General features: G+C 47.2%; 1 protein-coding gene across 1 annotated transcript; it reads right to left on the bottom strand.

Moving 5' to 3' along the window:
* Window positions 1-9,857: 9,857 nt before the first annotated feature.
* On the bottom strand, window positions 9,858-10,007 carry F5J12DRAFT_690025 (uncharacterized protein; the record flags this gene model as incomplete). Its single annotated transcript, XM_051740367.1, has 1 exon — window positions 9,858-10,007. A coding segment is annotated over one exon (150 nt), but the record flags the coding sequence as incomplete, so codon positions are not given.
* Window positions 10,008-15,731: the final 5,724 nt, after the last annotated feature.

Consider the following 15,731-nt stretch of genomic DNA (forward strand, 5'->3'; position numbering starts at 1 on the left):
CACCCATGTCCTGCAGGCATGGCTGCACTTTTCTTGCTGATTTTGGTCTTGTTCAAACCACCTAATTCATAGCTTTCAGTAGATAACACATACATTCAAATTGATGGAGGTTCCAAAGAGATATTGTGGTTTTTCTCTCAGACAGTGTGTATCACACCAATGGCTCAATATCTCTGAATTTTCAGACATTTTCTAGTCTTCTTGGCTTAGATATATCATCACTTAGCTGTCTCAATAGATTCTGTTCTCTTTTCATTCTTCAAAATGCTGTATATGGTCAAAAAAAAAGTACAGATAGTAGGTTCCTTCCCAAAAAGTCACAAATAGTCACAATAGTCACAAAAAAGTCAAAAAAAGTCACAAAAAGGTCAAAAATAGTAAAGTGTTAATTTCCTGATGTGACTGATGGTAGAGAGAACCCCCATGCTCATTGCTGAAGGTTATTGGGCAACTAATGTGTATCATCATTGCAAAATCAATGACCCACTGATAACTTATGGTGTTGTGGAAGGGCAAACTCTGTTTCACAGCTGGAGCACTTGCTTGTTGCATGGCTTGTCAATATGGGGCACCCTGCACCATTGTACAATGAACAATGATTGCACACAGCAGTGCTAGTATTGTCCATTGTCCATTGATTTTAGCCTCTACTTGGTATGCTGTGGAGAAGGTTGCCTACATCATGTGACTAAGTACCATGCAGTCCATAATTGGAGCACTTTTACATGGTTAATTGCCATTGTGCCACTACAAAGCATTTGTTATAACTTGTGGAAAGGGAGAAGATAGTTTCCAACTTACACAGACTTGAATAGCTTGGCCATTGCTGGAATCAGGTTGGTATCAGGTTTGCAAGCATAGCTACCAAGTGCATTAATATTTCAAATGCAACTGATTGAGAAAGACCAATAATTACTTGACACCATTAAGATGTAGGCTGATGTCAATGTTATGCCCGAGTGCAGTGACTTCTTCAAATGGAATAGGCACGAAGTGAGCAAGGGGGAGTCTACAGGCCGAACTTGTCGTAACCCCTATGGCTCAGTTATCTCGAAGATCCAACGGAGGTTCCATTCTGCTGGCAAGTCCCTAAGGTTGTTCGTGTGGAGAGAGAGAACAAGGTTCAATGAGAAGGAAATTAGCTGAGTTGCAAGCTATCGAAAAACTGAGGATACAAGGTAAAGTATGTGGGTCTATATACCCTAAGTACGAGTACCATACCAGTTGTGATGTGGCACATTGCAATGTGTATCCACAGTAATCAACAACACAATCAGTCAAATGAATATGAAAGGGGAGTCATATGGTGTCATTTGATGGGGGTAGGGAGACAATGAAGACTATACCAGCTGGCGCAATCAATGCACAGCAAGGAGCCTGACACTGGAGCCATAGTACAACATAAGTGCAATATAAACGAGTCATCAGAGCAAGAATGGAACAAGTCATCCATCAGAGAGGGCAGTGGAATACTGGATCACAGTGGCAATGCAGTCTCTGCAGGTATTGGAAATACTGTGACAATGGGAGATCTGAAAGTTCCCCAGAGCATTCAAGCCCCTAGGATGGCAACAGTTATTAGGGACACGATGAGGCATGTGATGCATGTGACCATCAAAAGTCAAAAAAGGAAGGGCCCTTGACGAAAGTGTAACATCACCCCCCCTCTAAGGTCCTCAGACCCTTGAGGACAGGCTGGAAGTTGCATTGGTGGGGCAAGAGGAAAGGGGTCAGTGAGTAGTATACATGTGGGAATGTGTGTGAGTGGTGATGGGTGATGATGGCAATGGAGACGACGGCTCCTCAAGGGCTGGAGTATAATGGGAGCCATGTCTGTTGCGACACAACCAATGTCCCAGGTAATGACACTGGAAACAGGTGTGAGGATGTAAGGGATGTCCATCAGGCACCAGGGACTGTCCTCTGAGGTAGAAGCAAAGTTGATCTGAAGGGACAGAGATGAAGGGAGATGCAGGGAGAGGGTTGGTGGAGTGGATGGCATTATGGTACTGTCTGTGCAATCCAGCCCACGAAGCATCCTGCAATAAAACCTCCCAAGTGGAGTTGTGAGTCCCGGTTCCCAAGTGAGCACTGACCTCTTTAAACAGTTCCCCAGAATCGACAAACCCTAGTTCAATGGCTCTCCACACCTTCTCCTTCTCCTGATCCAGGATATCTGGTTTGACATCTTCCGAAGTCAATGGTTCCTCTTGCTTCAGATGGATGCAATCAAGAAGTCAGGTGGAAGGCAGGGCAAGAAGCCCATCAGACTGCAAAGTCCAGAGATGATGATAGGCTCCTCCTGTTACTGCTTCAGTAATATCTGAAGAACCCTTTTCCAGCATGTCGATCATGATTACCTCTGACAAAGGGGCAGTTCCTGAAATCTTCCGTGTCTGGATTTTTGACACAGCCACATTGATTATGTCTGTTGCTCGGTAGATCTGAGACAGCAGCCAAAAATATTCAGTCTGTTCTGGTGTGCACCTGTCAATGTCGTCCCCATCATGGAAGACATCAAGTGCCTGAACAATGTCCAGGTAGTCACCTGTTGCGACTGGTAATTGCAGCTGGTCATCCCTGGTAGCAGTTGCTGCATAGGTGAGGAGATTGAGTGCTGTGAGTTCAGACCTGCTGGGATAGCCACAGAAGGCAGAGCATAGGTCAGAAGATTGGGGAGCATCAGCGCTACTCTTGCTGGTGGTTCCACTATAGGGGTCATTGTCAGCGTGTTTCTTACCCTTTCCTGACTGGTTACTGTCTCCACCTGGGGAGACTCTGGCCTTTGGGACTGGGATGTGCTTGACCATGAAGCCTGGGAGTGGATGCACTCTGCAAGTTCAGGGGACAGGGGGTGATAGCAAATGGGGCTGCAACAGTGGTGACAAGTATCCTGAGACATAAAAGCTGGTGGGGGATGTTGGAGGTGAGGTCAGGGCATAGATAGTGATTGGGGGAACGACCCCATCATCAATGGAGTCACAAAAGGATTCTGAGAAGGGGAGGTCAGTGTAGTCATTCTTGGTGTTGACTGAGCGAGGGGAATCCATTAATTTTGAAGGTGACGAGCAAGCTTGTACTGAGAGAGGGCCTCTGATGCATGGTCTTTTATATGTTCCTCGGGCTCCCAAGTGTTGGATGAATGGGGGAAACCCTTCCATTTAACCAAATAGTGTCATTTGCCTCTGCGCCCATCTACTTTGCGATTAATTATTGATTCGACCTCCCACTCAATCTTGTCGTCTACCATTTCAGGGAGGGGGGCTGCAGGTGCAGTGCCATAAGTTTCATTTTCAATGAAAGGAAAGATCTGGGAGGCGTGGAACACCAGATGGACCTTCCAGGTATCTGGAAGATCCAATCAGAAGGTGACAGGGCAAATAACCTGAGTCACTTTGAATGGTCCAAGACATCGGGGCGCAATCTTGTTGCACTGGTTTTTGATGTGCAGGTGGGTGGTATCCAGGAGTACCTGATCTCCTACCTTTGGCACAACATAAGACTCTTTTGAGTGTGAACGCATTGGGTCTTGTGCCTTTTTATGTGCAAGGATTGCGACATCATGATTCGATGCCAACTGTTCTAGCCTTTTGTCGACCGAGGGAACATCAGTGAGCTGTACCTCAGGATAGGGGGAAGGGTTGTATCTGAGGAGGAGTGAGAAAGGGGCCATTTGATGGACCAAATGGATTCAGGAGTTATGGGCAAACTCAGTGGAGGATAATTTCGCTGCCCAGGAGTTTGGTGACTCCACACAGTATAGCTGAAGATACCCTTCTACCTCTTGGTTTACCCATTTGCTTTCTCTGTTTGTTTGTGGATGATACCCTGTGGAAAGTTTTGTTTTTACCCCTATTGCTTTGTACAACTCCTTAGTAAAGGAGGACACAGACTGTGGGCCTCAATCTGAGATTACTGACTCTGGGATCCCATACTGGGAATATATGAATTGATGGAAGAGCTGGGTGATCCCAATGGAGTCAATAGTTTTATGGCAAGGGACGAACAGGGCAGCTTTTGTAAGGCCCTGATCAACAACTGTGAGAATTGAGTCGAACTTTGCTTCTCCTGAGACTGGGGGATCTGTGATAAGATCCATTGATATTTGTTGGAACGGAAATGTGGTTTTTGGAGTTTCATGAGGGATGACTGGGGGAGTGGGTGGGTGAGTGGTCACCTTAGTGGTTTGACACACCAGGCATCCTGTCACATAAGCTCTAATATCTTTTCCCATACCTTCCCACCACACTTCCTTGTGCATTTTGGTGAACATGGCCTTCTGTCCAGGGTGGCCAGCTGACTCATGATTGTGGTAGGAGCGCATACAGTGTTGGCAGTGGTCAGGGGGAATGTACAGCCATGTAGTTCCAAACCATTTAGTGCCATTGCTAGCGATAGTGATATTTTCTCTGGGTTCCAGACCTGTCAAATCCTTTGATGTATTGTTCTTGACATGTTCATACAGGTCCACAGATATTGCATACACTCCTCATGCTCCTTTGACTGGTTCCTCACAAGGGCAAGCGTCAGGCAGCCTATTCCCCTTTGAAATATCCTCAGATGGGCAGGAATATGGCTTAGAGTGGTTTTTGGACCACAAAATCCAGGCAGGGAGACATCCTATGTGCAAAAGATGGTTGATTTTTAGTTGTTTTTGTATTTTTGTAACAGAAAAGGAAGGTGAAACGAGGCAAATTTGGGGACCCACCCCCTCTGAAAGCCAAAGGTCTGGGGGAAGGACCATGGCCACCAGGGTGGGCTCTGTGACATCGCTTTTGCGAGAGAGAGTATTGGCGGGGACCTGGAGGCAACTGGCCTGCCAGGAAAACCAAACTGGGTAGGACTGGATAGTTGTGGCCCATCGGGCCTGCTGAGGAGTGAGCTGTTGGGGCTCATGGTAATACTCCAAGTTCTTGTGGTCAGTAAAGACCACAGTAGGTTCGACAGGGGAGAGGAGGTAGGGTCAGAAGGCTTTGAGGGCACAAATGACTGCCAGCATTTCCAGGTCATAAACCGATAGCACTGTTCAGCCCCGACCAGCGACTGAGAGAGGTAGGAACACAGGTGCCATTCATTGTCAGCTCCTTTCTGGGCAAGTACTGCACCAGTTCTGAGCTTTGAAGTGTCAGTGAAGAGGGTGAACAGCTTTGAGAAGTCAGGGATAGTGAGGACTGGGGAGGAGCATAACAAAGATTTTAATTTTTCAAACACAGCATCACATTCTGGAGTCCATTGATAGGACACTCCTTTCTTTGTTAAATCATGAAGCGGCTGCATGACACTAGAGAAGGAAGGGATAAATTTGTGGTAGAAGTTGCAGAACCCAAGGAACTGGCAAAGCCCTGTTAAGTTGTTGGGGGCTTCCCAAGTACTAATGGCATCGGTCTTTGTCGGTGAAGTCTCCATACACCCTTTTCCTATAATCATTCCAAGGAATTCTATTTCTTTGGCCTTGAAGACACACTTGCTGATCTTCAGGAAAAGGCCTTCCTTGGCACAAATTTCCAGAAACTCGCAGACATGAGTCCGGAGTTCTTCCTTTGTCTTGGCATGGATGGCAATGTCATCCATGTAACCTACCTGCTTTCCATGCTGAGATTCAAAGGTTTTATCCATATATCTCTGGAAGGATGGGGGTGAGTTACACTGCCCAAAAAACATTACCATTGGTTCGAAGAGCCCTCTTGGTGTAATGAAGGCTCCTTTCCATTCATCCCCTTCCCTGACCCTGAGATTAGTAAATCCCCAATGAATATTGAACTTGGCATAGTATTTGGATTTGACCAATTCGTCGAAGAGGCTTTGTGTGTTCAGTAAAGGATGTGTGTCCAGAATGGTAAAGGAGTTGAGGTAGCAGTAATCTTGAATCAACCGCTTTTTACCATCCTTCTTCATGACAAAGAACACCAGTGCTGCTTGTGGTGAGGTTGAAGGTTGGATCTTTTTGCATTTTAGATTTTCTTCCAGGAACTCATCTAAAACTTTAAGTTCATCAGGAGACATAGGGTATACCACTGCTTTTTTTGATTTGAAGTCATCATGAAGCCATATTTCATGATCCAGCCTGGGTTGATGAGCTGGGAGTGGGATATCGTCTTCTGCAAACACCTTGGCAAAATCTTGGTAAATGCCAGGAAGCTTGACTTCCCCTTTTCCCATTGCCAAGGCAGCTTCCAGTTCTGTGGATAGAGTAGTTTTATTAACAACCACTGGGGGTTTCACCTGTGTCTGGTTTTACCACTCCTGAGTGCAAGTCAGGGGATTCCATCTTACTGTCTGTATCTGAAGGCACCTCCTCTTTGATGTGATAGGCAGGATCCTTCAGGGTACTTGTACCCATTGTCCCAGCACATAATCTTGCCAGGTTTCCCAATTCATATGGGGTTTGTATTCCTTGAGGAATGGCATTCCGAGGAGGATGTGCTCCTTTCCTACGAGTGGTCTGACATAGCATTTGACCCAAACAATGCGACCTTTGATATCCATCTTCAGAGTCACTTTTCTGGTAACCCATTTGACATCCTTTCCAGTAAATGAAGTGGTCTTGAACTTGCTTTTGATGCAGTATGTTGGAATTCCCAGTTTCTGTACCATTCATTTGGAGATGAGGGATACCTCTGCACCTGAGTCAATACAGGCTAAAATTCCTGCTTTGTAGTCCAGTAATATGACCATTCTGAGAGGTGAGTGAATTCACATATTTGACTCATCATCTATAGAAGTACATTTAGCAGACAACACAGCAACAGGACTGACTATAGCAGGAGTTTCGCCAGTCCTCCTTAAAAACCCAACCCAAAGGTTCTTCTTTCTTCCACTGTTGCTTCACAATCTCTGACATAGGTGGTCTTCATTCTGTCCTCTGAGAGGACTATGCAGATCCCTGAGAGTTGCTTGACTTTGGATTTGCAGTCATGTTTGTAGTGACCTTCAGCTCCACAATTGAAGCACTTAATTTCCAAACCAGAGTGTCTAACATTCCATTTACATTTGTCGACATCCATCGCATCAGGATCTCGGGAACCTCTGCAGTAATGAATGAATTTCCATTCATACTGAGATTCCTTCCCTTCTAGGATATGTTTGGTAGTGATTGTGGTTCGAGCTTCTCCTGCACACTGTATCCACTCGATGATGGTGGAAGGGGCATGTCCAGAATTGAGAACCCAATCTCTATACTCCTTGGTCAATCCTTTTCTGAAGAAGATCCCTGCTTCACATGATTCTTCCTTTAATTGAGCCTTGTTAATAAGCCCCATAAACTTGGCAATGTATGCCTCAAGTTCACATTTGCCTTGGGTGATGTCTGAAAGGCAAAGTATGGCAAGGGCAGTTTGATCTCCAGACTCGAAAGTAGCTTTAAGATGTTCCACAAACCTCTGGAAGGTGTCGGTGTAATATATGGTACTGTCGAGAAGCTTATTTTCATTTTGGTAGTTTTCAGCAAACAAAACCACTGTGCCTTTCATCATATAGGTGAGTGCAAACTGAAATCTTGAGCGACTCCATGTTATAGATGTGCTTGTTCAGGTTCAAGTAACCTTCAACCTGCGTAACCCAGGTCTGGAGCCTATTGTGGCTTCCATTGTATTCTCTGGGACACCCAACATTAAACTCCCTTCCTCCATTGGGTGGGCAGCAATTGTACGTGTCATCAGGATTGGCTGGGGCCTTACCCTTACTGGACCCTGCTAAGGGGACCTCTGGGGGAATTACCTTTCTGAAGTTCCTGGCATACCATTCGCGTAATGCTGAGTCTGTAGGCATTCCTGTTGGAAAGGGGTCGCTACTCTGGGCATGCATCACCTTGCGAAGCTCTTCTGCCATAGCGAGCCATTGTTCTTCCAACCTCTGTCTCAGCTCCTCTTCCAAGATGGTCCTTGTAGGCATCTCAGGAGCAGACTCTCTGTGACCGAGTGTCATGGACATAACAGGTGATTTGCATGCTTCTTGTTCTTCCTTGAGGACTGATCTGAAAGAAGTTTCCGACTTCTGATCATCTTCTTCTGAACTAAGTGCGACTTCTGAGTCCCTAAACCAGGATAGATAAGATAACCAAGGATTGGTGGCAGTAACCGAGGGGCCTAGTCTTCCTAGTGGAATGGGCAGTAGAGGAGGATTCCTTCCAAGCCCTAATGGATTTGGTCTAGGCAGGACTGGCAGTCTCGATTTCTGAGGGTTAGACACTTTGAATGAGAAGTGATAACAAAGGCTGAGGGAGGATTTATTTCCCAAAAGAAACCTGTCAGCATAGGGATAAGGTGCACGAGTGACTTTACGTGTAGGGAGGCATGAGCACTGGCTCTAGGGAGGCAATCTATTAAAGCCTAATGGCTGCCTGTAGAGCAGTGGATTTGATTGAGAGTAGAGGGGTGCTTCTCAATTTTGTTATTGTTAGTTAAATGGGTTGAGGAGCAAGAGAAGAGCAAGCTAGTCTTTGCACTGAGGGAGACCAACAAGCCTTCTTTGATGACAGAGTTGGTTTGTTGAAGTTCAGTAACCAGGGATGAGTAGACTTTTGCGAAGAGGTCAATGAGTCCTGAAAGCTGCACAGAGTTTTTCGATTTTGTTATGCCCAAGCATGGTGACTTCTTCAAATGGAATAGGCACGAAGCATGCAAGGGGGAGTCCATGGGCCAAACTTGTCATAACCCCTATGGCTCAGTTATCTTGAAGATCTGATGGAGGTTCTGTTCTGCTGGTGAGTCCCTAAGGTTGTTCACATGGAGAGAAAGAACAAGGTTCAATGAGAAGGAAGTTAGCTGAGTTGCAAGCTATTGAAAAACTGAGGATACAAGGTAAAGTATGTGGGTCTACTATACCCTAAGTATGAGTACTGTACCAGTCAGTGATGTGGCGCATCACAACACATATCTGCAGTAATCAACAACACAATCAGTCAAATAAATATGAAAGGGGAGTCATATGGTGTCATTTGATGGGGGTAGGGAGACAACGAAGACTATACTGGCTGGCACAATCAATGTGCAGTGAGGAGCCTGACACCAGAGCTATAGTACAACATAAGTGCAATATAAATGAGTCATCAGAGCAAGAATGGAACAAGTTGTCCATCAGAGAGGGCAGTGGAATACCAGATCACAGTGGCAATGCAGTCTCCACAGGTATTGGAAATACCATGACAATGGGAGATCCGAACGTTCCCTGGAGCATTCAAGCCCCTAGGATGGCGATGGTTATTAGGGACATGATGAGGCATGTGATGCATGTGACCATCAAAAGTCAAAAAAGGAAGGGCCCTTGATGAAAGCGTAACAGTCAATGCCCAAGAGATGCCTAGCCCATGCCACAGGTGCATTCAGTAATGTCATACCATTGTGGTACAGGCCATCACACTCATCATTGCGTGCCAAAAATATGACTGGCTCACAGATCTTTCACAACACTTCAAGGTGATTATTAAAAAGTGGAGTGCAGTTCTAAGTAAACAAGATGCCACTGAAAAATCTGACTAGAAATATTGCTAATGTCTATGCTTGCATAAATATGGGCTGCTCAGACATTCTACATCCATGTGTTTTGAACATTTTGTTTCTCAGAGGGAAACTACATACAATGAGAGAAGGAAATGGAGACATCATGGGTTCCAAGTGAGATCTATATGCTGGGATGACAAGCTTAACAATGGAACTGTGAATTGGGTGGAAACCTGAAGGGTTTTCTGGCCTGGAGGAGGAAATGTATCTGGGGTGAAGAGTGAGCTGTGTCCCTTTGATGAAGGAGCCCAGCAACACATACAGTGAAGCTCTTAGCCCTGTGAAAAGGAGATGGGTACTTACTGTTGCATGTTAGCAGACTGGTAGCATCATGTATCTTGTGAAATGTTTGAGTAAAGCTGGGGTGTCATTGAGGTATGGAGCTAGTATCATTGCATGCTGGCATAGATATAGGGTGAAGGAGTCCCCTGCCCACCTGCTGATTGTTTTGACTATGTCAAATGGCATGCCTTGAAGTAAGTAGTGTAAGGTTCCTGTTACGCTTTTGCCCCTCCTGTTTCTTTTCTCGGACTCTTGCAGTCACGTGCGTCACGTGCCTCGTCGTGTCGTTGATCATCATGGTCGTCCTAGGGGTATGAATGCTGCGGAACCAAATCGGATCACCCGCTGTCCAGGTATTTCCAATGCCTGTCGAGACTCACCCTTTGTGATCCGATCCGTGACGTTCACCGCTCTCATGATTGACAAGATGTTCCGTTCCCTCTTTATGACTCCTTCTGACTCGCTTATATTGCTCGTATGCTGTACTTTAGTTCCGGTGTCAGGCTCCTCACTGCGCATTGATGGCGCAGTCGGTATAGCCTTCTTCCCCCTGCCAACCCCGTCAATGACACCAAGTGACTCGTATTTATTTCAAAGGATGTTTGTTGATTACTGCGGATACGCGTCACGACGCGTCTGTCGCGACTGGTAGGGTACTCGTACTTAGGGGTATTTAAGCCCACGTACTTTACCTTGTATCCTCAGTTTTTCGATAGCTTGCAACTGAGCTATATCCTTTGCTTCAATCCTTGTCTTCTCTCCATGCGAACAACCTTAGGGACTCGCCAGCAGACAAGACCTTTGTCGGATTATCGCAATAAGGGCTCAGCCATAGGGGTTACGATAAGTTCGGCCCGTAGTCTCCCACCTCGCACGCTTCGTGCCTATTCCATTTGAAGAAGTCACTGCGCTCGGGCATAACAAAATCGAAAAACTCAACGCAGCTTTCGGGACTCGTCGACCTCTTTGCAAAAGTCTACTCATCCCTGGTTACTGAACTTCAACAAACCACCCCGCCACTCTCAACTAAATCCACCACTCTACAGGCAGCCATTAGGCTTTAATAGATCGCCTCCCTAGAGTTCCCCTTTCTTTGCGCTTGTGGTTCCCTACGTGTAAAACTACTCGCGCACAAATAACTCAAAAGCTGACAGGTTTCTTTCGAGAAATAAATCCTCCCTCAGCCTTTGTTGTCACTATCCGTCAAAGTGTCAAACCCGCAGAAGTCGAGACCACCAGTTCCACCGCACATACCGCAAGGACTTGGTAGGAACCCGCCTTTACCGCCAATCCCGCTAGGAAGACTTGGGCCGTCGGCTACAGCAAGTAATCCTAGGTTGTCATACTTATCCCGTTTTAGGGAATCAGAAGTTGCGCTTAGTTCAGAAGAAGAAGACGATCAGAAGTCCGATACTTCTTTCGGATCAGTCCTCAAGGAAGAACAAGAAGCTCGCACGTCACCCGTTATGTCATCCTCAATGACTATTGGACACGGAGATTCAGCTCCGGAAATGCCGTCGAAGGTATATACTGAGGAGGAGCTGAAGGAGAAGTTGGACGAACGGATGCACTCTTTGGCCGCAGACTGGCACAAGATAGCTGGTTTGGGACAGTCGAGTGATCCCTTCCCAACAGGTACGCCTACGGACTTGGCTCTACGAGCGTGGTATTCCCGAAACTTCGGAAAGCTGGTTCCCCCAGAGGATCCCATTGGTGGGTCCAGTAAGGGTAAAGCTCCCGCCGAAGACGGTGATCACTCGTATGATGTCCGCCCACCCAACGGAGGTAGGGAGTTTAATGTCGGGCGTCCCGGAGAATACGATGGAAGCCACAATGGGCTTCAGACCTGGGTAACACAAGTCGAGGGGTATCTAAACCTCAACAGGCACGTGTATAACACGGAATCCCTCAAGATCTCGTTCGCCCTTACGTATATGACGAAGGGAGCTGCTGTAACGTTTGCCGAAAATTACCAAAATGAAAACAAGCTTCTCGATGGAACCATCTGGTATACCGACACTTTCCAGAGGTTTGTCAAGCGTCTCAAAGCCATGTTCGAATCTGGTGATCAGACCGCTTTGGCAATTCTACGACTCTCCGATATCGCTCAAGGAAAACGAGAACTCGAGGCTTATATTGCCGAATTTACCGGACTTGTGAATAAGGCCCAGTTAAAGGAGGAGTCACGTGAAGCAGGGATATTCTTCGGAAAGGGACTCAATAAGGAATATCGAGATTGGATCCTTAATTCAGGGCGCGCCCCATCCATGGTCATCGAGTGGATCCAGTGCGCCGGAGAAGCGAGGACAGCCATTGCCACTAGGCACATTCTCGAAGGAAAGGAGTCCAGGTATGAGCGAAAGTTTATTCATTTTCGCGGAAATTCCTGAGATCCCGATGTGATGGACGTTGACAAAAGAAGGCGAAACGTACGCCAATCAAATCCAGAAATAACTTGCTTCGAATGCAGAGCTAAGGGTCACATCAAGCGTGACTGTAAATCCTCGAAAACCAAGCCTACGCTCCCCGGAGTGCGAATTGTCGCCTTGCTGGGAGGAACAAGAGCCGCCTATGTCGGAGACCGTCCAGCTACAGACGAAGAATTAACGGTGCATGGCTTGGACAGGAAGGATTTTTAAGTGGGACCGCCGAAGCTCCTAACGCAGGTCCCGTTTCCATATTGTCTGCAATCTGTACTACTACCCTAGATGATGAATCTAAGATGAGGGTTGAATCCCCCTTAGGAAGGGTATGGTTGCCGGACTATGGAGAGGAGTAATGGTCTGCATCGACTCTGGTGCAGAGGTTTCGCTCATCTCGGAGCGAATCGTTCAACGACTCAAGATTCCTTTGTATCGTGTCAAGACCCGCTTCAAAACCACTTCCTTTACCGGGAAAGATGTAGAATGGGTCACGAGGAAGGTATCCATATGAATCATCATCAAGAATCGCGTTGTCCGCGTCAAGTGCTACGTAGGCCCACTGGTCGGAAAAGAGCACATACTTTTGGGTATGCCTTTTCTCCGAACCTTCAAGCCATGGATGAATTGGGAGGACAACAAGATTACGTGTTGGGACGATGGGTACGTACCTAATAAAGAAACTGACCTCTTCATCAATGGACAGGTACCTTGGCATTACGAAGGATATGCCATAAAGTTTAACAAGGACGGTTCAGTAAAGGAACCGAAGGCAAGTAGTATTAACAAAACTACTTTGTCTACAGAGTTGGAAGCCACCCTGGCTTCGACGAAAGAGGAAGTAAAACTCCCGATGGAATACAATGACTTTGCTCAGGTATTTTCGGAGGAAGACATACCGTTGCCGGTCCATCGACCCAGTTTGGACCACGAAATCCGTTTAAAGGAAGATTTCAAGCCCAAAAAGGCTGCGGTTTACCCTATGTCCCCCGACGAGCTAAAGGTCCTTGACGAATTCCTAGAGGAGAATTTGAAATGCAAAAAGATACGACCCTCAACTTCGCCTCAAGCAGCGCCAGTATTTTTCATAGCGAAGAAGGATGGAAAGAAAAGGTTAATCCAGGATTACCGATACCTTAACTCCTTCACCATCCAGGACGCACACCCGCTACCGAATGCACAAGCGCTGTTCGACGAGCTGGTCGAATCCAAGTATTACGCCAAATTTGATATTCGATGGGGATTTACAAACCTACAAGTAAAAGAAGGTGACGAATGGAAGGGGGCATTCATCACACCCCGAGGACTCTTCGAACCTACAGTGATGTTCTTTGGGCAGTGTAACTCACCGCCTTCCTTCCAGAGATATATGGACAAGACTTTCGAAAGTCAACGTGGAAAACAGGTCGGGTATATGGACGACGTTGTGATCCACGGGAAAACTCGCGAAGAACTTCGTACTTGCGTGCGAGAGTTCTTAACAATTTGCCAAAAAGAAGGACTTTGGCTGAAGATCAGCAAATGCGTTTTCGAAGCCGAAGAAATTGAATTCCTAGGAATGGTGATAGGGAAAGGTCGCATGGAGACTTCACCGACGAAGACCGATGCGATCAGTACCTGGGAAGCCCCAGACAACCTAACGGGGCTTCGCTGGTTTTTAGGATTCTGCAACTTCTACCGCAAGTTTATCCCTTCCTTTTCCAGCATCGCACGACCCCTACATGACCTCACTAAAAAGGGGGTCTCCTATACCTGGACGCCGGAACGAAATGAAGCCTTTGAAAAGCTTAAGGCTTTGTTATGCTCGACTCCGGTCCTCTCCATCCCTGACTTCACAAAACCGTTTGCCTTGTTCACCGATGCCTCCAAACTCGGTACCGGAGCGGTACTGGCCCAACGCAGAACTGACGGCGAGTGGCACCCCTGTTCCTACCTTTCGCAATCCTTGGTAGGAGCGGAACAGCGTTACCAAGTCTACGATTTGGAAATGTTGGCGGTAATTCATGCCCTCAAAGCTTTCTGGCCCTACCTGCTCTCCCCGGTCGAACCGACTGTGGTCTTTACAGATCACAAGAACTTGGAGTACTACCGAGAGCCTCAACAGCTCACCCCACATCAAGCCCGGTGGGCTGCTACTGTGCAGTCGTATCCTATTCGTTTCTCCTGGCAGGCGGGCCGTCTACAGGTCCCTGCCAATACTCTTTCTCGGAAAAACGAGTCCGCCGAACCGCCTCCTGTTGCCATGGTCCTTCCACTGGACCTTTGGCTTTCGACGGGGGTGGACACCTCAATTCAACTCGTTTCCCCAACTTTTTCCCTTACCAAATTAATAAAACAACAAAAACTTAACCGATGTATACGTGTAGGACGCCTACCAGGTCGCGCGGAACACTCTCGCCGGAACACCAAGCCTTACTCTCGCCCATGTGAGGAACAGCCAAAGGAGAATAGTAACCCCAATGCTCGCCCAAATGAGGAAACCGTCAAAGGAGCACGGGGAGTGTTCGCTGTGTCCGCCGACCTCTATGAAGAAATAAAGAAAAACACTACAAAAGAAGGTCCAGTAGGGAGTAGTAACATGACTGTTGCCCCTGACGGCACGCAACGATTCGGAACAACTAGGCTCTACATCCCGCCAGAAAATCGTCGCCATTGTATGAGGTCGTATCACGACCTGGAACCCTCCGGTCACCCAGGACAGAAGGCTATGATGGCGAAAATGAGAAAAGAAGTATGGTGGGAAGGAATGGGCAAAGACATAAAGTCCTACGTTGCTGGATGCCCGGTATGTCAAGGAAGCAAGGTCGTGACTCATCCCCCCAGACCTCCGATCACGCCCCACAAGACCACTGGTGCAGTACTCCCGTTCCAGCAAATCTCGATGGATTTCATAACGGACCTCCCGGTCTCGGGAGAGGAAAAGTTCGATTCGGTTCTTATGGTGGTTGACCAGGGCCTCTCTAAGGCCGCCCTGTTCGTCCCTTGCCACAAAACCATTGATTCCGAAGGCCTGGCGAAGCTGTTTCACCGTTTCATCTATGCCCGATTTGGGTTGCCGGAATCGGTAATCTCGGATCGAGGCCCTCAGTTCGCCTCGTCATTTACAAAGGAACTTTACAAAGCTATCGGAATCAAAACCAAGCTGTCGACAAGCTACCACCTGCAGACTAATGGGGAGAGCGAGAGAGTAAATCAAGAAGTGGAAGGGTACTTGCGCCTCTACTGTTCGGAGTTCCCGAACTCCTGGAGTAGTAAGTTGCCCTCTGCCGAGTTTGCCCATAATTCTCGGATCCACTCGGTACATCAAATGTCTCTGTTCTCCCTCCTCCTCGGATACGACCCCTCTCCTTATCCAGAGGTCCGACTATCCCCTGTCCCATCGGTTGATGAAAGGCTGGAACGACTCGCAGCCAGCCAAGACGTTGCTACCCTCGCACACAAAAAAGCACAGGAAATGATGAGATCCTGCTCAAAAGGGTCTTATGTTGCGCCCCAGGTCGGTGATCGCGTACTCCTGGATACCGCAAACCTG

The sequence above is a fragment of the Pisolithus orientalis genome, assembly GCF_024613125.1.
Source record: "Pisolithus orientalis strain OTSU chromosome Unknown F5J12scaffold_10, whole genome shotgun sequence".
In the NCBI taxonomy this organism is placed as follows: Eukaryota; Fungi; Basidiomycota; class Agaricomycetes; order Boletales; family Pisolithaceae; genus Pisolithus; species Pisolithus orientalis.